The sequence below is a fragment of the Falco cherrug genome (genome assembly GCF_023634085.1).
Source record: "Falco cherrug isolate bFalChe1 chromosome 21 unlocalized genomic scaffold, bFalChe1.pri SUPER_21_unloc_2, whole genome shotgun sequence".
Taxonomy (NCBI): domain Eukaryota; kingdom Metazoa; phylum Chordata; class Aves; order Falconiformes; family Falconidae; genus Falco; species Falco cherrug.
This window is the reverse complement of record NW_026599283.1, coordinates 24,928-50,108: the sequence shown is the minus strand read 5'-3', so window position 1 is coordinate 50,108 and position 25,181 is coordinate 24,928. Positions and strand designations below refer to the sequence as shown.

At 54.2% G+C, this 25,181-nt stretch overlaps 1 protein-coding gene and 1 long non-coding RNA gene across 3 annotated transcripts; one reads left to right on the top strand and one right to left on the bottom strand.

The window, feature by feature from the left end:
* Positions 1-5,275: 5,275 nt before the first annotated feature.
* SH3BP5L (SH3 binding domain protein 5 like) lies at positions 5,276-9,513 on the bottom strand. The gene is given in 7 exon segments (XM_055700084.1): positions 5,276-5,545; positions 5,547-5,713; positions 6,849-7,022; positions 7,101-7,262; positions 7,350-7,478; positions 8,932-8,994; positions 9,126-9,513. Coding segments are annotated over 7 exon segments (1,167 nt in total). The 5' UTR covers positions 9,351-9,513; the 3' UTR covers positions 5,276-5,298.
* A 1,575-nt stretch (positions 9,514-11,088) lies between these two features.
* LOC114014221 (uncharacterized) lies at positions 11,089-19,256 on the top strand. 2 transcript variants are annotated; one of them, XR_008730414.1, is made up of 3 exons: positions 11,089-11,284; positions 11,541-12,830; positions 16,974-19,256. It is a non-coding gene; the product is annotated as an uncharacterized LOC114014221 (long non-coding RNA). The 2 variants fall into 2 exon arrangements; XR_008730413.1 differs by having other exon boundaries at positions 11,094-11,284; positions 17,806-19,256.
* The last annotated feature ends 5,925 nt before the right edge of the window (positions 19,257-25,181 follow it).

Genomic DNA, 25,181 nt, shown 5'->3' with positions numbered 1-25,181 from the left:
GTCCGGGGGATGCCCTACCCGGTTTGGAGATGTTTTAACTGGTCCAGGGGATGCTTTTCCTGGTCCACGGGATGCTTTTCCCGGTCCACGGGATGCTTTTCCCGGTTCAGAGATGCTCTTCCCGATCCATGGGAAGCCCTACCCGGTCCAGAAATGTTCTTCCCGGTTCAGGGATGCCCTACCCGGCCCGGGGGATGCCTTTCCCAGTCCAGGAGATGCTTTTCCCGGTCCAGGAGATGCATACCTGGTCCAGAGATGTTTTTCCTGGTCCAGGGGATGCACTACCTGGTCCCAGAGATGCTTTTCCCTCTCCCAGGGATGCTCTGCTGGGTCCCAGTGGTGCTCATCTTAGTCGTGGGAACGCTTTTCCTGGTCCTGGGACACCTTGGCCGGTCCCAGGGATGCTTTTCGCCATCCCAGGGATGCTCAGCCCTGTCTCGGGGATGCTTTGCACGGCCCTGAAGGTGCTGGGTACCAGAGCGGCTCGGCTTGGCCCGGGGGATGCTCTGCCTGGTCCCAGGGATGCCCTGCTCCACCCTGGATGGCCCAGCGGATCCCAGGGATGCTCCACCTGACCCCAGGGATGCTCAGCTCGGTCCCAGGCCTGCCCAGGTCAGGACATAATGGGGGAGCTGATCCCTCACCCCCAATACCAGGGACCATCCCAACTCTGAACCCCAACTAGAGCCCCCCAGCCTCGGCATTTCCCTCCCACTCCTCTCCCGGATTCCGTTGGGTACCGGTGAAGGGGCTCCCGAGCCCTTCCAGGGGGATGCTGGGCCCCTTTAACCATCACACCAGCTAACACAACCCCCTTTATCCCTCCAGGGTCTGAATGGGGACCCCCCCCGAGGGACCTCGCAACCCCCTGCCCATCCCTGGATCCCTCCTGGTTTGGGGGATCGCAGGGACCGACGGAGGCGTTTGCTGTTTCGGGGGCTGGAGGAGGAGGGGGTTTCACCAGCCATGCAGAACCGCGAGGCATCGGCCTCGCCGGGTGAGTGGCTCCACATCCCCCCGACCCCGCAAAACCTCCCCCATTCCCACGGTGCCGCACTCAGGCATTGGGAACCCTTCGCTGCCTCCCCCCAGATCTCCCCCTCCCCCCCCTTTCCGCCTCCCAAATCCCCCCTCCCCCTCTTTCCTCCTCCCAAATCCCCCTTTCCCCCTCCCAAATCCCTCCCCTCCCCTCTTTCCTCCTCCCAAATCCCTCCCCATCCCCCTCTTTCCTCCTCCCAAATCCCCCCTCCCCCTCTTTCCGCCTCCCAAATTCCCCTTTCCCCCTCCCAAATCCCTCCCCTCTTTCCGCCTCCCAAATTCCCCCCTTTCCTCCTCCCAAATCCCTCCCCTCTTTCCTCCTCCCAAATCCCCCTTTCCCCCTCCCAAATCCCTCCCCTCTTTCCGCCTCCCAAATTCCCCCCTTTCCTCCTCCCAAATCCCTCCCCATCCCCCCTCTTTCCTCCTCCCAAATCCCTCCCCATCCCCCTCTTTCCTCCTCCCAAATCCCTCCCCATCCCCCTCTTTCCGCCTCCCAAATCCCTCCCCATCCCCCTCTTTCCTCCTCCCAAATCCCTCCCCATCCCCCTCTTTCCTCCTCCCAAATCCCCCCTCCCCCCCTTTCCGCCTCCCAAATCCCTCCCCATCCCCCTCTTTCCTCCTCCCAAATCCCCCTTTCCCCCTCCCAAATCCCTCCCCTCCCCTCTTTCCGCCTCCCAAATTCCCCCCTTTCCGCCTCCCACATCCCTCCCCATCCCCCCTCTTTCCTCCTCCCAAATCCCTCCCCATCCCCCTCTTTCCTCCTCCCAAATCCCCCCCTCCCCCTCTTTCCGCCTCCCAAATCCCCCCCTTTCCTCCTCCCAAATCCCTCCCCATCCCCCCCTTTCCCCCTCCCAAATCCCCCCTCCCCCTCTTCCCTCCTCCCAAATCCCTCCCCTCCCCCTCTTCCCTCCTCCCAAATCCCTCCCCATCCCCCCCTTTCCCCCTCCCAAATCCCTCCCCATCCCCCCCTTTCCCCCTCCCAAATCCCTCCCCTCCCCCTCTTCCCTCCTCCCAAATCCCTCCCCTCCCCCTCTTCCCTCCTCCCAAATCCCTCCCCATCCCCCCCTTTCCCCCTCCCAAATCCCTCCCCATCCCCCCCTTTCCCCCTCCCAAATCCCTCCCCTCCCCCTCTTCCCTCCTCCCAAATCCCTCCCCATCCCTCCCTGCCTTCATCCCCGATCTCCCAGCAGGTGAGGGACCAGCCAGCACTGGAACCAGCACATCGGTCCACCAGGAAAATCCCCCGGGAACGGATTCGGCTCATCCCCTCCCCCCTGGAAAGGGGTTTGACGCCCCGGAGGACCCAATCCCGAGGGAGAAGAGGTTTTTATGCACCGAGTGCGGGAAGAGCTTCAACCACAGCGCCTACCTCCTCCGCCACCAACGCATCCACTCTGGGGAACGTCCTTATCCCTGTTTGAAATGTGGGAAAACTTTTACCTGGAATTCCCACCTGAATTCCCATCAAAAAACCCACACGGGGGAAAAACCCCACCGCTGTCCCGAATGCCAGAAATGCTTCAGCCGCCGCTCCAACCTCCTCCGCCATCAGCGCCTGCACGGGATGGAAATTCCTTACGGGAAAAGCTTGAAGGCTGATCGTATCCCGCGCTCCCGGAGCCGCCCGGATGATATTCCCTACGTCTGTTCCGAATGCGGGAAATGTTTCAGCGCTCGTTCCAATCTTTTCCGTCATCAACGTATCCACACCGGAGAAAAACCCTACAAATGTCCGGAATGCGGGAAAAGCTTCGGGCAAAGCTCGGATCTCATCCAACACCGTCGAACCCACACGGGCGAAAAACCCTTTTCCTGCTCGTTTTGCGGGAAATCCTTTAACGAACGATCCCATCTCACCCGACACCAAGGGCGGCACACGGGAGAAAAACCCTACAAGTGCCCGGAGTGCGGGAAAAGCTTCGTCCAGAGCTCGGATCTTCTAATCCATAAGCGATCCCACGCCGGCGAGACCCCCTATAGGTGTTCGGAGTGCGGGAAACTTTTTCGGGTCAGCTCCAGTTTGGTCCGACATCAGGGATTACACACGGGAGAAAAACCTTATAAATGCGGAGAATGCGGGAAAGGCTTCCGCGCTCGCTCCGTCCTCGTCATCCATCAGCGGCTCCATACGGGAGAACGACCCTACGAGTGTCCGGCTTGCGGGAAACGCTTCGTCCAAAGCTCCAACCTCCGTCGGCATCGACGGATCCATACGGGAGAGAAGCCGTATCCCTGCCCGGTTTGCGGGAAGAGGTTCAGCGTCCGCTCCAGTTTGCTCAAACACCAGCGGCTCCACCAGCCACCGCGTCCCCAACCCCCCGGCGAGGAAAAAAATTCGGGATGGAGCTCGGGAGGCGAGAAAAAAACAAGGGCAGGAGGAGGAATTGCCCCCGTAGGTGCTCCTGAGGATCGCTCCCCCCCCAAAAAAAAGTGTGTGTGTGGGGGGGGGGGCACCCTAAAGTGGGGGCTGACCCCAAAAATGTATTTGTCACTTCAGATGCAAACGGCTCGGTGGGGGATTCCCGGTTCCCCCCCCCCCATGCTGGATGCATGAGATGGGGACCCCCGTATCTGTTTGGGCAATGGGCGCCTCCCCCCACCGTGTTTTGGCGTGAGGGGACCCCCAAATCCCTTGGGGTGCTGGGCGCCCTATCCCGCTGCGTTTTGGGGTGGGGGGCCAGCAACAGCACCCCCAAATCCTTGGGGGGGGTGTGTGTGTGTGGGGGGGGTGCACCAGCTTCATCCCTTCCCAGCCATAAACCCCAGGATACCCCAATTCTGGGGGGGGGGGGTGGGTGGGGTGTCCCGGTCTCCTGGGCCCCTTCCCCAAGCAAAATCAAGGCACTGAACCTCCCCCCTCCCCATTTTTCCCTATTTCCCCCCAAATTCCTATTTTTCCCTGCAAATCCTTCAAGCTGGCTCTGAAATGCCGGGCAAAATCCAGGGGAAAGAGCAGGAACAACACTTTGTGCCCCCCAAAACAGCCTGATGTTACCCCCAAAACGCAACGCTGCTCCAAAGGAAATCTGTATTATTATTCTTTTTTTTTAAAAAATCAAGTAAACGGGCAAATTGAACTCATTAAAATCGACCCTTTGGGGAATTAAGAGGGGAATTCAGAGGGGAATGGAGATACTTTTAAAAGCTGTAATTTTTTTTAGCCATGAATAAGGAGAATTTAGGGCGGGAATGCGAACGTAATTACTAATAACGGTGATTTTTATTCACGTTAATAATATTTGGGGCTATTCCCTGTGTTTTTCAAGCTTCGGTGATTCGACCCTGTCCCTGCGATGGATTTTTTAAAACCTCAGGAAGCAAAAACCGCCGCCACGGGGCCGCAACAATCCCGTTCCCAAAGCCGTTGTTCCCGCCTGGAAGTTTCCAACCCTTCCCCAGATCCCAGAATATCGGGGAGGGGGGGGGGAGGGGTACCCCGGGTGCAACGGAGCGAATAAAACCACATGGAAGTGGAGGGGGAGGGGGGGGGATAAATTTTACTCGCCGGAAAAAATAATAACACTCCAAACGACCCCCTCCCCCCACCCCGGGGCTGCCTCGAACCAGCACGGTTCTCATCACAGCCCCGGCACGGCCGCAGCCCCCCGCCCCCCCTGTACCCCGAAACGGCTGCAGTGGGGGCCTCCCCCCCATCCCCCTCCCCCTCCCCCCCCCCTCCGAGTCCTGTTAGTGCAATTCGGCTTCAGCCTCACTTTTTGCTGGAAAAAAAAGGGGAAAATAATCCCCGAATAACTGTCTGAAATTTGGGGGGAGGAGGGGTGGAAGGAGGAGGGGATGGGTAGGGGGGTGTTGCCCCTCCCCCCCCCCCCCCCCCCCCGGTAGTCCTGGTGGGTGGGGGCCACGGTAGAGCACCCCCCCCGCCCCAAGATTTAAGGGGTGGAGCAGGAGCCGCGAGAGCAGCGTCGTTAGCAGCGTCGTTAGCAGCGTCGCCCACCCAGCCGCTCGCTGCCAACACCCAACGCGCAGCGTAATGCCGGGCACGGGGGGGGGGCTCTGCCACTGCCGCCCCCCTTCCCCCACCTTCTCCACCAAGTTCAGAGGGGCGAAGCCCACCAAAACCCGTCCCGTCCTGTCCCCCCCCCCGAGGGCATCACCTCTGTCAACGAGGGGCCTCCAAGCGGCACCGGCCTCCCCACCGTGGCCTCTGCGGGAGGTAACGGCAGCACCCACCGAGCCCGTTGGCTTTCGGGGGTCCCCGGGGGAGGGGGGAAAAGCCTTTTGGGGGGGTGGGGGGGGGGGCTAAAGGCTGATGCTACGGTGATGTTTGAAGTGACCCTGTGCGCCCCGGCGCTGCTCCCGTTCCTCCAGCTCGTCGCTGTTGAGGCTGGTAGCGTCCGACAAACCCAACAAATGTTCGACCGAGTCGAACTTCTGCAGGTCGGAGGCGATGGTTTGCAGGCTGAGCACCGAGAGAGTGTCGGCCGGGGGGCACTCGGCCCCCAGATGTGTCCCTCCTGTCACCCCCACCTCGGTACCCGGCGTGTCGGGGACTGGTTTCGGCTCCCACCGGTGAAGCCCGACGAAGGACGAGGCGCTGGAGGCGACGCGCGTGGATCTGCTCGCTGATCTGCTCCAGGTTGCGCAGGGCCACCGAGTAACGGGTCTTGGCTTGCGACACCGACCGCTCCAGCGCCGTCACCTTGGCCTTGTGCTCCTGGGGGACACGGCGTCGGCCACCACGGCCACCCAACGCCAGGGGAGGAGGAGGAGGACCCCCCCACCCGCCCGTTTCTCCTCCCCGCTCCCCCCTCACCCCAAAAGCTGGCAGAAAGCAGCTGCATCCCCCCCCACCCCCACCCCAAAACGGGATCCCCGCGCCCCTCACCAGCTCGAGGGGGCTGGGGGACAAAGACTGAGGGACCAGTTAGGGACTGGTTATGGGCTGGGGGACAAAGCCTAGGGACCAGTTAGGGACGAGGGGGACCAGTTAGGGACGAGGGGGACCAGTTAGGGACGAGGGGGACCAGTTAGGGACGAGGGGGACCAGTTAGGGACGAGGGGGACCAGTTAGGGACTGGTTATGTGCTGGGGGACAAAGACTGAGGGAGCAGTTAGGGACTGGGGGGACCAGTTAGGGACTGGTTATGTGCTGGGGGACAAAGACCGAGGGACCAGTTAGGGACTGGGGGGACCAGTTAGGGACTGGTTATGTGCTGGGGGACAAAGACCGAGGGACCAGTTAGGGACTGGGGGGACCAGTTAGGGACTGGTTATGTGCTGGGGGACAAAGACTGAGGGAGCAGTTAGGGACTGGGGGGACCAGTTAGGGACTGGTTATGTGCTGGGGGACAAAGACCGAGGGAGCAGTTAAAGGACCAGTTCGGGACTGGTTACAGATTGGGTGACAAAGACCGAGGGACCAGTTAAAGGACCAGTTTGGGACTGGTTACAGACTGAAGGACAAAGACTGAGGGAGCAGTTAAAGGACCAGTTCGGGACTGGTTACAGATTGGGTGACAAAGACTGAGGGACCAGTTAAAGGACCAGTTCAGGACTGGTTATGTGCTGGGGGACAAAGACCGAGGGACCAGTTAAAGGACCAGTTTGGGACTGGTTACAGACTGGGGGACAAAGACTGAGGGACCAGTTAAAGGACCAGGGAACTGTTTATGTGCTGGGGGACAAAGACCGAGGGACCAGTTAAAGGACCAGTTTGGGACTGGTTACAGACTGGGGGACAAAGACCGAGGGACCAGTTAAAGGACCAGTGTAGGGACCGGTTCTGAGCTGGGTGCCAAGGGACGTAGCCCCGCCTTCCCCCCCCCCCCCCCTCCCAGCTTTCCCAGTACCTCCAGGATCTGGTTGAACTGGGCTTTCAGCTCGAAGTAGGGTTTGCTCTTGACGATGACGCGCTTGAGGGATTTCTGCAGCGCCTGCACCTTGGCCTCGGCCTGCTGGCACAGCCGCGTCACGCGCTGGTGCTCCCGCTCGCTCCGCAGCCGCTCCTCCTCCGCCTCGTTCACCTGCCGGCACCCCCGACCCCTTCAGAATTAGGGGGGGGGTGGTCCCCCCTCGCACCCCCCACCCCCCCCGTTACGTACTTTGCGCGTGGCGTGGTTGAGCATCTCCTGCCAGGTGGGATCCAGGCGGTTTTTATCGGCCACCACGCCCTGCTCGGCCACGAAAACCATCTCGCGGGCGGCGTTGTGCATGCTGACGGCGCGCTCGTACCGCAGGGCCGCCCGCTGCGTCTCCTGCTGAGCCTGGGGACAATGGGATGACGGCGACGGGAAGACCCCCCACCCCCAGCGCCCCCGGGAGTGGGTGGGGGGAGGGGAGGGGACGGGTACCTCCTTAGCGAGGCGCCGGGCTTCGTAGTAGGGTCGAGCTTTTTCGATGCAGTTGCCCAACTGGGAGCCCTGGGCGTTGAGTTTCCTGGCGGATTCGGAAAGGATGCGGCGATAGGCGGTGCGGGCTTCCTGCTGGGCCACCGGGCACAACGGTTGGTCGCCCAGCACCCATCCCCACCCCCACCCCCCCAGCACCCATCCCCCACACAGCACCCAGAGAGACCAAGCGGCCCCGGCCAGCCCCAAAAAGCGGCGGGGAGCTGCAGGAGAGGAACGGGGGAGGGGCAGGGGGAGGGGGGCTGGTAGGAGAAGAACCGGGGGACAAAGGCTAGAGGACCAGTTAGGGACGCGGGGAGACCAGTTAAGGGCTGGGGACACGCGCGGGGAGACCAGTTAAGGGCTGGGGACACGCACGGGGAGACCAGTTAAGGGCTGGGGACACGCACGGGGAGACCAGTTAAGGGCTGGGGACACGCACGGGGAGACCAGTTAAGGGCTGGGGACACGCACGGGGAGACCAGTTAAGGGCTGGGGACACGCACGGGGAGACCAGTTAAGGGCTGGGGACACGCACGGGGAGACCAGTTAAGGGCTGGGGACACGCACGGGGAGACCAGTTAAGGGCTGGGGACACGCACGGGGAGACCAGTTAAGGGCTGGGGACACGCACGGGGAGACCAGTTAAGGGCTGGGGACACGCACGGGGAGACCAGTTAAGGGCTGGGGACACGCACGGGGAGACCAGTTAAGGGCTGGGGACACGCACGGGGAGACCAGTTAAGGGCTGGGGACACGCACGGGGAGACCAGTTAAGGGCTGGGGACACGCACGGGGAGACCAGTTAAGGGCTGGGGACACGCACGGGGAGACCAGTTAAGGGCTGGGGACACGCACGGGGAGACCAGTTAAGGGCTGGGGACACGCACGGGGAGACCAGTTAAGGGCTGGGGACACGCACGGGGAGACCAGTTAAGGGCTGGGGACACGCACGGGGAGACCAGTTAAGGGCTGGGGACACGCACGGGGAGACCAGTTAAGGGCTGGGGACACGCACGGGGAGACCAGTTAAGGGCTGGGGACACGCACGGGGAGACCAGTTAAGGGCTGGGGACACGCACGGGGAGACCAGTTAAGGGCTGGGGACACGCACGGGGAGACCAGTTAAGGGCTGGGGACACGCACGGGGAGACCAGTTAAGGGCTGGGGACACGCACGGGGAGACCAGTTAAGGGCTGGGGACACGCACGGGGAGACCAGTTAAGGGCTGGGGACACGCACGGGGAGACCAGTTAAGGACTGGGGACACGCACGGGGAGACCAGTTAAGGACTGGGGGCAGGGGGATGGGGACACCAGTTGAGGACTTGGGGGGGGGGGGCGGGGAGACACCAGTTCAGGACTGGGGGGGGAGACACCAGTTCAGGAACAGGGGGGGGATGGGGACACCAGTTGAGGACCGGGGATGGGGGGGGATGATGACACCAGTTGAGGGCCGGGGACAGCGGGACCAGTTGAGGGCCGGGGCCGGGGACCAGTTCAGGACTGGGGCCGGGGACCAGTTCAGGACTGGTGGCGCCGCTCACATCCAGCTGGAGCTCCACGCGGTTGATCTCCTCGTTGGCCTGGTTGAGATGCTCCAGCTCCTCCTGGGGGGGGGGGGAGAACCCAAACGGGGGGTGAGGGGAGAGAAACGCGCCCCCCCCCCCAAAAAGAAATATAATAAATAATAAAAAATAAAAATACAAATGGGGGAAACTGGGAAAAAGATTCTTCTCACCTGTATCCTGGGGTCCAGCTCTTCCTCCTCCTCCTCCTCCTCCTCTCCTACCACTTTTGGGGGTGTCCCGGGCTCCTCCCCCTCGCACGCCCCCCCCGCTACGGTCGCCCCCCCCTCCTCCTCCTCCCCTCCCCCCCCCAGGGAGCCCCCCAGCTGCCCGGGAGGGGTCTGCCGGCCGTCTCCCCCGTCTGCCCCCCAAAGCAGCCCCTCCTCCGCGTCCCCCATGGCGGGATCCCCCCCCCACTCCAGGCGACGTCTCGGGGTCCGCTTCGCTTCAGGGGGGGGGGCAGCATCTCAGCGGGGGGGCCATTCAGCGCCAGCCCACCCCGCGCACAGCAAGGGGCCCTAGTTCATTTGGGGAGGGGGGGAGGGGGGGGGGGATGCCCCCCACCCCTGGAAGAGACACCCCCCCACCCCCCAGGGACGACGAGCTGGGAGCTGGATCGGCCGGAACAAGATGGGGGCGGGGTGGGGGGGGGGCTGGAAAACAACCGGGAAAAAGTCAGCCCCTCCCCCAAACCCCACGAGCCCCGCCCCCCCCCCAGCAAATTCCCTCTCCCTAGACCCCTCCAGTGCGCCCCCCCCCATATCCCTCCAGTGCCCCCCACATATCCCCCCCCCCTTCTCCAATGCCCCCGTTCCTCTAACAGCCCCCCCAAACAGCCCCCGCCATGGCACTGCCCCCCCACCCCACCCCCCAAATAGCCCTTCAATGCCCCCCCCAACCCTCCAGTAACCCCCGTAGCCCCCCCACCCCTCTAGTGACCCCCGTAGCCCCCCAATACCCCCCATCCTCCAGTGACCCCTGTAGCCCCCCCACATCCCTGCAATGACCCCTGTAGCCCCCCCAATGCCCCCCACCCCTCCAGCGACCCCTGTAGCCCCCCCACATCCCTCCAGTGACCCCTGTAGCCCCCCCAATGCCCCCCCACCCCTCCAGTGACCCCTGTAGCCCCCCCACATCCCTCCACTGACCCCTGTAGCCCCCCCAATGCCCCCCCACCCCTCCAGTGACCCCTGTAGCCCCCCCAATGCCCCCCCATCCTCCAGTGACCCCTGTAGCCCCCCCACATCCCTCCAGTGACCCCTGTAGCCCCCCCAATGCCCCCCCATCCTCCAGTGACCCCTGTAGCCCCCCCATGCCCCCCCATCCTCCAGTGACCCCTGTAGCCCCCCCACATCCCTCCAGTGACCCCTGTAGCCCCCCCAATGCCCCCCACCCCTCCAGTGACCCCTGTAGCCCCCCCAATGCCCCCCCACCCCTCCAGTGACCCCTGTATCCCCCCAATACCCCCCCACCCCTCCAGTGACCCCCGTAGCCCCCCCACATCCCTCCAGTGACCCCTGTAGCCCCCCCAATGCCCCCCACCCCTCCAGTGACCCCTGTAGCCCCCCCACATCCCTCCAGTGACCCCTGTAGCCCCCCCAATGCCCCCCCATCCTCCAGTGACCCCTGTAGCCCCCCCACATCCCTCCAATGACCCCTGTAGCCCCCCCAATGCCCCCCACCCCTCCAGTGACCCCTGTATCCCCCCAATGCCCCCCCACCCCTCCAGCGACCCCTGTATCCCCCCAATGCCCCCCCCATCCCTCTAACGCCCCCCCGAACGCACCGTCCCCCATATCCCCTCAGTGTCCCCCACCCCCGTCCCCCTCCCTCATGGCCCCTCCCACTCCAACACCCCCCCCCAACACCCCCTAAGCCCCCCCCAACCCTCCTGGCCCCCCCACCCCCCCCCCATTAACACCCCCCACCCCCCCCCAAGGCGGGGCCGCGGCCTGTGTTTACCTCCCGCTCCGCCACAGCGGCTCCACGTCCGCCCCCCCGCGGCGCGCGCCGCACCCGCCACCGGAACCGGAAGCGGCTTCCGGCGCCTCGCCCCGCCTCCTCCCGCCGTACAACATGGCGGCTCCCAGAGCCGCGCGGCCGCCCGCTCCCTCCACAACCCGCCCGGTCCCGGCGGCTTCCAACGAGGCGCGGAGTTGAGTGACTGTGAGGAACAATCCGCCGCTCTCCGCCTGGCCCCGCTCCGCCTCCAGGCGGGGTGGGCAAATGGCGGCGGCGGGGCGGGCTCGCTGGGCGCCGCCATCTTGTTTTACGGCGCCGCCGCCGGCGCGCCTCAAGATGGCGGCTGCCCCCGTTAAAGCGACTCGAACCCGTTAGTAAAGCGCTGTCTGTCCCCCTGGGAGTTCGGGACGGTTCGGGGGGGGGGTGGGGTGCTGAGGCTGATGGGGGCCGACATGGGGCCTATAGGCACGTATAGATACGTATTGGCACGTATAGAGGCGTATAGTATAGGCACTTATATGGATGCATATCAGCAAGTATAGATACTGTTATAGTTGAAATTGAAATAACTAGAGTCTGAAATAAATTCACTAAGTAAATACTTTATTTTTTTTGTATACATCCAGGCGCGCCATGTCGGACGAGTGACCCAGCCCTTTCATCCCCAGCTTCAAGGCCGGTTTCAGCAGACAGTTACGCTTTGAAGCTGTAAATCACAAAACTAATCTATTTTTACACTGAGGTCTAAACAAAGTCAAGGTTGCCATAGTAACATGAGATTGTGGTTTAACATTTGCCTTGAGAAGGTACATCTCGTCACCTCGTGGTTTTTGCTCGCCAGATAGAACCTCCTCCAATCTGTTGCAGCAGGATCGTTCCTTTTGTTCAAACCCCGTTTGATCAGCAAATTACCCTGAGTTACTTATCACGGCTCGCCTGGATTTTCCAAACAGATAGGAAAGAAAAAAAAAAAAAAAAAAAAAAAGGATCCTAGGAAAAGAAACTGCAGTTCGCCGTCAATTTTCCGAACTGAGATAGGAAAGCAAAAAAGAAAAAAAAAAAAAAAGGATCCTAGGAAAAGAAACTGCAGTTCGCCGTCAATTTTCCGAACTGAGATAGGAAAGCAAAAAAGAAAAAAAAAAAAAAAAAGGATCCTAGGAAAAGAAACTGCAGTTCGCCGTCATTTTTGCGCACGAAGAGCCGGAAGGACTCGGCGGTGAGTGAGTGTATTGCGGTTCCGTTCGGTCGGGGATGGGTCCCCGGGGTGAAATGAGTAACTCGGGGTAATTTGCTGATCAAACACGTTAAGTAAGAGGAGCCAGACATAGGAGTGTCCTACATTATCTTAAAGACAAATGTTAAACCCCACTGCTACGCTGCTGTGGCAATTTGTGGTTCTGTTTAAAACTTTGTACCAAACGGCCGTGTGGAGAAAGATTGCGTTTTGTAACCGACGTTTTATCGAAACTACCTTAAGCAAGAAACCACAATCATGGAAGAAGCCGAGGGACGGACCAAAGATATCGAAACCGACCTCCACGAAGATAAAAAAAGCCGTTTAGCTTGCCTGAATTTGCAAGCCCTCGGTGGAGCTGCGACTCCCCGGCCGCCCAGCGCCGCTTTTGCTTTCCTACCTTCATAAACATTTAGTGAATTGATTTGGGCTCCATCTTTTTCAATTTAACTAGAAGAGATTTGGTGCCGTGACTCGGATCCGGGCAGCCGACTCGGAATTCAACCCTGGGAGGGTGCCCCATCTTCAGATGGTCCCGGAGGAGATTCTGACTTAGCTCGCCTGGATTCTCCGAACTGAGAGAAGAAAGCAAAAAAAAAAAAAAAAAAAAAAAAGAGGAAGGAGATACCGCAGTTCCCCGTCATTTTTGTGCACGAAGAGCCGGTCGAAGACCCGGCAGTGAGTGAGTGTATTGCGGTTCCGTTCGGTCGGGGATGGGGTACCCGGGGTGCGAGTGACTGAGACGTCCACCGGGCTTAGTAGTCCACCGGGCGAAGCGAGTGTGGACCTCCTTGTAGCGCGGTTCCCATCGTCCGTGAGGACGTGGGCCACCAACGGAGGGAAAGGAGTGAATTTTGAGTGAAAGAAGGCACTCTCGGAAGATGGGCCAGAAGGAGAGTAAGGCTTCTCGTTCCACGCAGGAGATACGGGGTGGGGGTGGGCTCCCCGATATACCCCAAGAAAGCCCGTTAGCCCTAATGATCCGATATTGGGATAATTCCCCTTCTCGAAAGGGGAAGTCCAAGGAGAAAATGGTCCATTGTTGTATGGAAGTATGGGGAGGAAAACAAATAAGAAAAGATTTATATTGGCCAGTTTATGGATCTTTTGAGGGTTGGATATGTCAACAATTAAACATATACGTTAACACCAAACGACCATTTAATAAGGAGGAGAGCGAGTATGCCTTTTTATGGATCCTGGCAACGGCCCAGACCGCTGATTTGTTCCCATTAAAAGAAAAGAAAAACAACAGGAAGAAAAGGCAGGATGTAGACGAACCTCCGGCGTCTCCCCCACCCTATATTCCACCTCCTCCGCTACCACAAGGTCCTGAGCATGATCCTCCTCCAACAGCACCCCCCCAACCCCAGGAAGAGGCCCCTCCTGATCAAACAATGACTAGAAGTCAAACTAGAGAAAGGAGGGAGGAAAATCTATTGTATCCATTAAGGGAGACTGCTATGGGGGGGCCACAACCCGGAGTCGGATTTGTATCTGTACCCCTCAGCTCCAGGGACGTGAGGGCATTTAAGAAAGAAATGGGACGCTTGTTAGAGGACCCGTTAGGGGTAGCCGAACGTTTTGATCAGTTCCTCGGGCCTAACGTTTATACTTGGGACGAGATGGAGGCTATTTTACAGATCTTGTTCACATACGAAGAACGAAGAATGATCAGAACGGCAGGCATGAGGCATTGGGACCAGAGACATCAGCAAGGTCCCGCCGGAGATGAAAAATGGCCCCTGCAAAGGCCCAGTTGGAACAACCAAGACCCCGTACATAGAAATAATATGGTAGATCTCCGGGATATGATAATTCAGGGGATTAGAGGACAAAATATTAATAATGCCTTTAACGAAAAACAGAAAAAAGATGAAACCCCCACCAAATGGCTAGAAAGATTGAGAAGGAGTTTACAGCTATATTCTGAGTTCGATCCCGATAGTCAAGTGGGTCAAGCTCTGCTGAAAACTCAATTTGTACATAAATCTTGGACAGACATAAGAAAAAAGTTAAATAAAATAGAAGACTGGCAAGAAAGGGGGTTAGATGAATTATTACGAGAAGCTCAGAAGGTGTATGTGAGAAGGGAAGAAGAAAATCAGAAGAAACAAGCCAGAATCCTAATGGCAGCTGTAAGAGAAGGGCAAAATCTGGGTAGGAGAAGAAACAGTCCCCAGAGGGGTCCAGTAGACCTGAGAAGAAGATTTGGTTCGCAAGAAATGGAATGTTTTTATTGTCGCAAGAAGGGACATTTGCAGAGAAATTGTCGGAAAAGGATGCAGGATGAGAAGATTTTTAAGGAAGATTAGGGGGGTCAGGGGCTCTGTTTGCTGGGGACCCCTAAGGTTACCGAGCCCTTGATAAAATTAAAATTGGGTCCTCAGCATGAAGCGTTCGAGTTCCTCGTGGACTCGGGCGCCGAAAGATCAACCATCCAAAAGTTACCATCTGGATGTGTTGAATCAAGGGATAAACTCCAAGTAATCGGTGCTAAGGGAGAACCTTTCAAAGCGCCCCTGGTAAGGAATGTAACAATAGAAGCTCCAAATAAATATGGGGTGGGAACATTTTTATCGGTCCCAGAAGCTGAGTATAACCTTCTGGGACGAGACCTCCTGGTGGAATTAGGAATCGATTTGGAAGTAGATCAAGAGGAATTAAAAGTAAGATTATGCTTATTAACCGCGGAAGGTGAAGCCAAAATTAATCCAGAAACTTGGTATAGCCCAGGGTCGGTGGGAAAATTAAATGTCAAACCGATGGCGGTCTCCGTAAAAGACCCAGACCAGCCAATTAGGATAAAACATTATCCCATCTCTAGAGAGGGGAGAGAAGGGGTGCAGCCAGGAATTGAGGGACTTTTGGCCCAGGGGCTTTTGGAACCCGGTATGTCTCCCCACAACACTCCTGTATTGCCTGTAAAAACCCCAGATGGGTCTTATCGCTTAGTACAAGATCTGAGAGCTGTAAATGAACGAACCATTTCCCGGTTCCCTGTGGTGGCTAACCCGCACGCTATACTTAATCAGTTAAATCCAGATTATAAATGGTATAGAGTTCTAAAGGATGCTTTTTGGCCTTGTCCCTTAGAAGAAAAACGTAAGGGACTATTTTGCTTTCGAGTGGGAGAACCCCAAGACCCATAGAAAAGGACAATTACGGCGGACCGTTTTGCCCCAGGGATTCACAGAGTCCCCGAACTTGTTTGGACAAGCTCTGGAACAGTTACCGGAATCTTACGAATTAAGTCAGGGACTAATTCTAATACAATACGTGGATGATTTATTGATGGCTGGAAAAACTCAAGAAGGAGTCAGAAATGAGAGCATCAAATCATTGAACTTTTTAGGCCTCAAGGGATTAAAGGTTTCTAAGTCCAAATTACAGTTTACTGAAGAAGAGGTAAAATATTTGGGACATTGGCTCACAAAGGGACACAAGAAATTAGATCCCGAAAGAGTAAAAGGAATTTTGTCTCTAACAGCGCCCACTAATAAAGGACAGATAAGACGGTTATTGGGATTATTTAGGGTATTGTCGACAGTGGATAGAAAATTACAGCAGTAAAGTAAAATTCTTGTACAAAAAATTAACTAAAAACGGGTTGGTAAAATGGTCCCCTGAAGATGAGAATCGTTGGGAAAATATAAAAAGAGATCTGGTAGAAGCACCTGTCCTCAGTTTACCCGACATCCGTAAACCCGTTCAACTTTTTGGTATGTGGGAGTCCTTTAGGATTCAGGGACTGGCCGTGGGTGTCAATTTTATTTGTTATGTGGATTAGCCACCTTATTGTTTTTGCCATGTGCTGTTCCATGTTTTACAAGATTAATTCAAAACGTTAGAACTAACGTGCAATTTGTTACTATGGTTTCACCCGATGGCGTTAAACAAATTCGAGTCGTACGCCAAAATGTACAGTCGACAATACAGGTTATATAGTTAACACAGTAACAATTTAATAGCAAACGAGAACCTGGGAACAATTGACTATTAACAATTCATGTAACAATGTCGGCTGAGTAAAAATAAAAATAGAATAGCAAAGAAAACAACTGCCAGGAACGCATAGACGAGGATGTGGTAACGTCTTTTATACTTTTCCACCTCCGCCGTAAGTTCTTTATGTGTGACAGTAGAAAAACAGTAGGAAAACACACCCTCTGCCTAAACAACAACAACAACAAAATGTTTTTGATTCCCCTTTATAATGAACCGTATAGGTTACACTTTTTAAAAAAAAAAAAACAAAACCCCACTCACCTTACGGGATGTTCAGAGGGGGAAATGCGCACTCAGAGCCTTCCTCCCTGGCAGGTGACGTGGCGGTCTGATGGTGAGAAAACATTGCACTGAAAGCAAGGACCTGTCGTTTGGCCATAGCGCCATAAGAAATGGGTCAGGGACTTTCATCTGGACACTCAGCATCCATCTTTTATCACACGAATGATCCGTGTATGCCTATGCGCAATTTTTTAAAGCCCCACGGAATGTGTTGGAAAAATCTGGAAAGACCGCGCACGAGAAATCCCTATAGTCTAGCCATGATGGTGATGCATGAAAAAAAAAAAAAAAGGGACTGTGTTAAGAAACCATAGTGTTTATAGTTCATTTAAATAATACTGATTTTTATTTATTACCTAAGTGAAACGTATAGCTATAAGTGTTGTTTTAGGTTTTGGTTTTTGTAGGTTATTGATATAAGTATTACCCAACCCTTTGGAGTTATTTTGAAAACGGTGTGTTGGACGCAAAGTAAATTCAATGAACCGTTTGACAACCAGTAAACAACAAATAACAATTTATCAACAAACAACAGTTTATTAACAAACGCGAACTAGAAGTCGAATGACAGAATAACAGTCCGGCAAAGTCTCACGTGACGTGGAAAACGAACTTCTTCGCTCGTGAGTCCAGCACAGTCCTGAATAATGTCGGGGCGGTAGCTCCATCTGTTCCCTCCATGATAGTCCGTGCCTGGCCCTTGGTATTTTTCTTCACGAGGTGACGAAGATGAACAGAAACGGGTAACAAGTCACATGGTAACTTGTGATCAACAGTTTTCTTTGGTTTATATAACGGTCTCTCGCACGCTCACAAAAGCACATGCTGAGGGTTACTGTAGTCACGATGAGACAAAGGCCGAACAGCGAAACCGTACAGAGCGTGTCGTCTCCTTCTCCCATTTTTTTCCAAAATGATAAGGATTGTTTGTGGCGAGACAAACAAATTGGTCCGTGACCCTCCTGGTCAAGATTCAGGCTAACGCCCTGACCAAAACTGCACAATGAAAACGCATGCGCAGCCTAACCTTAAAGGGGCATGAAAATTTACCCCTTTAAATGCCCCTCTTGGCTCTTGATTCTTAACCCCCACAAACAAACCTTATATATGCCAAGAAATGTTTTATTTTGTTTTGTTATGTAGTTTGGTTATGAGAATGTTTTGAAATTAGCTTATGACATGTTTGAGTTTTGAATGGTTAGCTAAACGTTTGTTAGGGATTTATAGTTCTTGTTAGTCGGTTTTAGTCATTGCCCGTTATTGTTTATTGATAACGGTAAATGGGTTTAATGCTTAGATAAGGGTTGTTAACCTCGTTTGGATAGTTGGCAGAATCTTTTCTCTTATCTATGCCACCCGCGGAGCAGCAGTGTTGAGCCACGGGGCGGTGTGAAGGACGTTACGGGGACTGTGCTGTCTCACCATCGCTGGCTGACCGCAAAACAACACAGAGACGGAGATACCCGAATCACCCGGAACAGCAGATCTCCGGGGAATACCCCGCTTAAAACACCCCACTTCCGGACATTCATGTTGGGTTGCTTGCCGATGTCTAAATTGTGAGAGGGATTGGTCCTGTGTTTCATTTAAGAGACAACCTTACTGTATGGAATGTCGCAATGATTCGATAGGTACCAGGGGACCAGAGGATCAAGTGGAAATTCGTAAATTATTTTGTGGATGGGAACTGTCAGTACCTGAACTTTGGGAAGTCCATGAAACAGACTGGTATAGAGATTTAGGACAGTGTACTATAAGATTCGCCTGGAAACGGGCACAACAAGCAAACAGGTGGAAATATATTTGAGAGATAACTAACTCTTTAGACCTTGGAAATTATTGACAGGGTAACGGCAAAATTCCCCTGAAGACTACCTGCTGCTGCCGAGAAGATATTGATATCCCGTTGCTCTCTGCAAAAGGGTAGACGAGGAAAGGCAGAGAGGTACTGAACGGTGGGGAGATGAAGGCTGTTATCCTGATAATGATATTAATTACCACGACTTTAGAAAATGAACATCAACCCTTCAATGGGACCTTAGGTCGATGGGAAGATTCAATAGAAGTTCGGTATAACGTTGACAGCCGGACCTCCAAAATTCCAAGTTAAATTGGAAGATTTAATCTTTTATGAACTAGACCCACCCGGTCGACGAGAAAGAGCAATAAAACCTTTTTATCTCCGCCCCAGTTCAAATCCAGGGAAAACTAATTGCAATTTCCCTAATCACTGTCACTGTGCATATTGGGGATGTGGAACCGTAGCTTCAAACTGGGACGTAGCCATTAAAGATAGATTTTTAAATATAAATTGGTAACCTTTTTAAAAGCAGGTTGGGAAAAGTGCAGCTAACGGTGATGAAGCAATCGGAACTGGAGATGAAAATCCGACCAAATAAAAATCCTGAACTAGATGCAGCTTGTGAGGTATCGTCTAGGTTTGATCAGCGAATCACTTATAACTAAAAGAAGGGGGGAATGGTAACAAGTAACTCAGGGCAATTTGCTGATCAAACCAGTTAAGCAAGAGGAACAACCCATTGCGGGGGTCTTGAGAAGGGCCTGTGTAACAAGAGGAGACACGCCCACAGCGTTATCTCGCTGCACCAGACGCGGGAACGTCCTGTTCGACAAGGGAAGCGTCACCGCGATAGTCCCGCGTCACGGGAGGTGGCAGGAGCGACATTGGCGACGATAAAAAGAGCCGCTCAGCTCGCTGGAACCGGCGGCTCCCCGGCCGCCAGCGCTGCGCTGGCTTTCCTGCCTTAATAAATATTTACTGAATCCATTTCGGACTTGATTGGTTTCTATTCAACTAGAACATATAGGCACATATATGGATGCGTATCAACCAGCATAGACACATACAGACGTCTGTAGGCACTTACATGGATGCGTATCAGCCAGCATAGACACATACAGACGTCTGTAGGCACTTACATGGATGCATATCAGCCAGCATAGATACATACAGACATCTGTAGGCACTTATATGGATGCATATCAACCAGCATAGATACATACAGACGTCTATAGGCACTTATATGGATGCATATCAACCAGCATAGATACATACAGACGTCTATAGGCACTTATATGGTTGCGTATCAACCAGCATAGATACATACAGACGTCTATAGGCACTTATATGGATGCATATCAAACAGCATAGACACATACAGACGTCTATAGGCACTTATATGGATGCGTATCAGCCAGCATAGACACATACAGACGTCTGTAGGCACTTATATGGATGCGTATCAGCCAGCATAGATACATACAGACGTCTGTAGGCACTTATATGGATACATATCAACCAGCATAGATACATACAGACGTCTATAGGCACTTATATGGATGCGTATCAAACAGCATAGACACATACAGACGTCTATAGGCACTTATATGGATGCGTATCAGCCAGCATAGACACATACAGACGTCTGTAGGCACTTATATGGATGCGTATCAGCCAGCATAGATACATACAGACGTCTGTAGGCACTTATATGGATACATATCAACCAGCATAGATACATACAGACGTCTATAGGCACTTACATGGATGCATATCAGCCAGCATAGACACATACAGACGTCTATAGGCACTTATATGGATGCGTATCAACCAGCATAGATACATACAGACGTCTATAGGCACTTATATGGATGCATATCAGCCAGCATAGACACATACAGACGTCTATAGGCACTTATATGGATGCGTATCGACCAGCATAGATACATACAGACGTCTATAGGCACTTATATGGATGCGTATCGACCAGCATAGACACATACAGACGTCTATAGGCACATATATGGATGCGTATCAACCAGCATAGATACATACAGACGTCTACAGGCACTTATATGGATGCGTATCAACCAGCATAGATACATACAGACGTCTACAGGCACTTATATGGATGCGTATCGACCAGCATAGATACTACAGACGTCTATAGGCACATATATGGATGCGTATCAACGAGCATAGATACATACAGACGTCTATAGGCACTTATATGGATGAGTATCAACCAGCATAGATACATACAGACGTCTATAGGCACATATATGGATGCATATAGACCCGTATAACACATTATGGATACATACAGACGTCTATAGGCACATCTATGAATACATACAGACCTGTATAATACAAATATAGATACATACAGGCACCTATATGCACATATAGGTGTGTATAGACACATATAGGCACATATACACATGTATAGACACACAGAGATACATCTAAACACCTATAGATATGTATGCACATGCATATACACAGAGACACCCCTTGGGGGTGTGTATATGTGCACATGTGTGTATATACATGTATGGACACACAAATGTATGTACATATATGTATCTATACACCCCATAAGGGTGTGAATATAGGGGCATACAGGGATATATATTATGTGTGTATATACGTATACATACACACATATATGCAAATATATATACATACAGCTGTATATACACATATGTATGCATATATACACACACATGTATATCTACATATGTATATAGACCTGTATGTGCACATATATACACATGTATATACGTATATAGACCTTTATATGCAAATATACACCCACATATGCACATGTACACACACCCATACGCATGTATACACATGCACACCCCCACACACATATGCACACCCATATATACTGACCTATACACACGTATATATGTACATTCACATGCATACACGCACACACACATATGCACATACATATATACTCACCTATACACGTGTACACGTATATTCACACCATACACATACATACGCACACATACATGCGCACACGTATACACCTATATTCACACCATACACATACATACGCACACATACATGCACACACATATATAGTCACCTATATACACGTATATACATTCACTCCCATACATGCACACACACACATCCCCCCCCCAGCTTCTTTTACAGACCCAGGGGGACCCCAATATCCACCAGAAGCCAAAGCGGGGGTGGGGGTGGGGGTTCCCCCGCCCCACAGCCGCCCCTATGGATGCTATGAGTGCGGGAAAGCTTTCGGCAGCAGCTCGGCTTCATTAACCCACCGGCGGATCCATACGGGGGACAGACCCTATAGATGCACCCTATAGATGCACCCAGTGCGGCAGGAGCTTCAGCCAGAGCTCCAACCTGGTGACGCACCACCGCATCCGTATGGGGCAGAGACCCTATAGATGCACCCTATAGATGCGCCCATACACACATATAGACACCCCTATAGCTACTCCTATGTGAGCCTATAGACGCCCCTATATGTGCCTATAGCCACCCCTATGGCCGCCTATAGGCGCTCACACTCCTTTGCACCTATGCAGGACACACGCGTCTATCACCTCGCCGGAACCCGCCGACCCGGCCACGCCCACCCCTAGGCCCCGCCCACGAAGCCACGCCCGCCACCCCACGCCACGCCCCCTCCGCGATCGTGCTCCTCCTTCCCTGAGCCGCCGCTCCCCCCACTCCCCACTCGCCCCCCCCCAACTCCCCACCCGCTCCCCCCCCCCCCCCTACTGCCCCCCGCCCCCCACGATCGTGCTCCGCCTTCCCGGCCCCCCCCCCCACGCGTGACCGGGGTGCACGGGGTGGGTGACAGTATCGCCCCCCCCCCACCTGCAGGTACCGGGGGGGGGGGGGGGATGGGGGTCTTTATCCCCGTAACACCGAGCACCCCAAGTTGGGGGAGGGGGGTGTGGGGGAGGGACCCCAAATCGTCCCGGGGGCTGGGTGCGATGGGGGGACCCCCAGATCGTCCCGGGGGGGGGGGGGGGGATGTGATGGGGGGACCCCCAGATCGTCCCCGGGGGGGGGGGGGGGGGCTGCAATGGAGGGACCCCAAAATCATCCTGGTGGGGGTGGTTGTGATGGGGGGAACCCCCAAATCATCTTGGGGGTGGGGGGCTGTAATGCGGACACCCCCCCAACTCATCCTGGGGGTGGGGGGCTGCAGTGGGGGACCCCGAGACCGCCGGCACCCACCTGTAACCCCCATATCCCACCCAGCGCCCCCCACCCCACTGTTTTGGGGGGCCAGAGCAACTCCTAAATCTGGGGTCAGGATGATTTGGGGGGGGGGGCAATCCCCAGTCCCACCCTTGGGGGGGGGGGGGGGGCGCAGCTTTAGGGGGTACCTTGCACCCCAATTCCTCCCAGGGCAGGTTTGATGTGACACCCCCCCCCCAACAGATGGAGCCAGCAGGGACCCCCCCAGCCCCCCAAAACCAGGACGTGGAGGCGAGGGGTGACCCCCCCACAGGTGAGTTTGGGGGGGGGGGGGGGTAACACCCCCCTCCCCTTTCCCTGACACCATCCCCCCCCCCGCCCCCTCCAGCTTCTTTTACAGACCCAGGGGGACCCCAGTATCCACCAGAAGCAAAAGCCGGGGGGGGGATGTCCCCCCGCCCCACAGCCTCCCCTATGGATGCCATGAGTGCGGGAAAGCTTTCGGCAGCAGCTCAGCGGGTCCATACGGGGGACAGACCCTATAGCTGCACCCTATAGATGCGCCCATTTTTAAGCCGTTTTTTACCAAAATCAGCCCAAATGCGACACCCCCCGCAAGTGGGGGGGGGGGGGGGGGGGAGGCAGTTGGGGTGACCCCAGCGACTTGGGGGGGTGGGTATGTATAGTATACAATATGTATAGTATATCATAGATTATATGTATATGGTATATGTGTAGATATAATATACATTATGTATAATATATCATATATTATATGTATGTAGTATATCTGTAAATATAATATACATTATGTATTATCTGTTGTACATATATAGTATATACATAGATATAATATACATCATGTATAATATTTCATATATTATATGTATATGGTATATATGTAGATATACATCATAAATGATATATTATACGTATATACTATATATGTGGATATGAGATACATTATGTATTATATATCATATGTGGATATAGTATATATGTAGATACGATAGACATTATGTATTATCTAAGTAGGCACTATATATGTAGGTATAATATACATTACGTATTATATATTATATGTATATGTTATATAACATTCATTATATATTGTACATGATATGATATGTATTACATTTTTTATATATTATGTATTGTATATTTATATGCATTTATGTACTACATATGGTACATATTTTAATATATTTGCACACCATATAGCATATTTGTATATTAGATACAAATAATATACAGATATATATGTACGTATGATGTATTTATACATTATATGTAACATACAACTTTATAAATATCTCTATATAATATATATTTATGTTTCTGTATTGTACATTTGCGTATGTATTTATATTGTATATATTTGTGCGTATGTGTAATATATTTATGTATGTATATATAGTGTATTTGTACGCGTATATGTAGTATATTTGTACATGTATGTAACAGTATATGTAGTATATTTGTACATGTATGTAACAGTATACGTAGTATATTTGTACGCATACATGTAATGTATTTGTACATGTATATAACATATATATATGCAATATATAATACATGTTTATATAGAATACGTCAGGGTATTTTATATTAATAATATACTCAATAAAATGGCATAAATGCCCCCCCCCCCCATTTTCTCGGTGGGTTTGGGGGGATCAGCCCCCCCAGTTTGGGTGCGCGGGGGAGGGGCTCCGGGGGGGGTGGGGTCTGGGGGGGGGCTCGGGCTCCCCCGTTCCCTGGTCCCGGTGAAGGTCACGGGGGGGGACACACACACGAAGCCCCCACAAGGGGCGGGGTCAAGCCCCAGCAGTGGGGGCAGCTGCACTGGGGGGGACCCACAGCCCCTGGGACACCCCCACAGCCCCCAGGAGACCCCCAAGACCCCCACAGCCCCCAGGAGACCCCCACAACCCGTGGGAGCCCAGAGTTGGGCCAGGCTGCATTTGAGGGGGGGCCCCCCACAACTCCCAGGAGAGCCCCCCAAGACCACTGGGACCCCTCCCCCCCCCAACCCCTGAGAGAGGCCTGGAGACCCCCAAGACCCCCAGAGTGTGGCCAGGCTGCATTGGGGGGGACCCCACAACCTCTGGGAGCCCCCCAAGACACCTGGGAGCCCCCCCAGGATGTCCAGGAGCCCCCCAGGACCCCCAGAGTGTGGCCAGGCTGCATTGGAGGGGACCCCACACCCCCTGGGAGCCCCCCAAGACCCCTGGGAGCCCCCCCAAGACCCCTGGGAGCCCCCCCAAGACCCCTAGGTACCCCCCAGGACCCCCAGAGTGTGGCCAGGCTGCATTGAGGGGGGGACCCCACAACCCCTGGGAGCCCCTCAAGACCCCTAGCGACCCCCCAGGATGTCCAGGAGCCCCCCAGGACCCCCAGAGTGTGGCCAGGCTGCACTGGGGGGGGACCCCACAACCCCTGGGAGCCCCCCAAGACCCCTGTGGTGGTGTTCCGAAGCCTTGGAAGAATAAGGACGGAACTGGTCGATAAAAAAGAGCTCGTGGAAGAGGGCTGCGTTCCGGAGGAGATGTCTTGCTGGACCAGGCGGACAACCTGAACCCCGAGGTTAACACCTGTGTGCATCGAGACAGGCGAGCAGCCAAAAAACTTTAGAGATTTCAAATATTTGAAGAAGTTTTAAGAAGCTGTAGAAACCCGTGCTCAACGAGACAGGCGAGCAGGCAAGAAACTTTAGAAATTTTAAATATTTGAAGTTTTAAG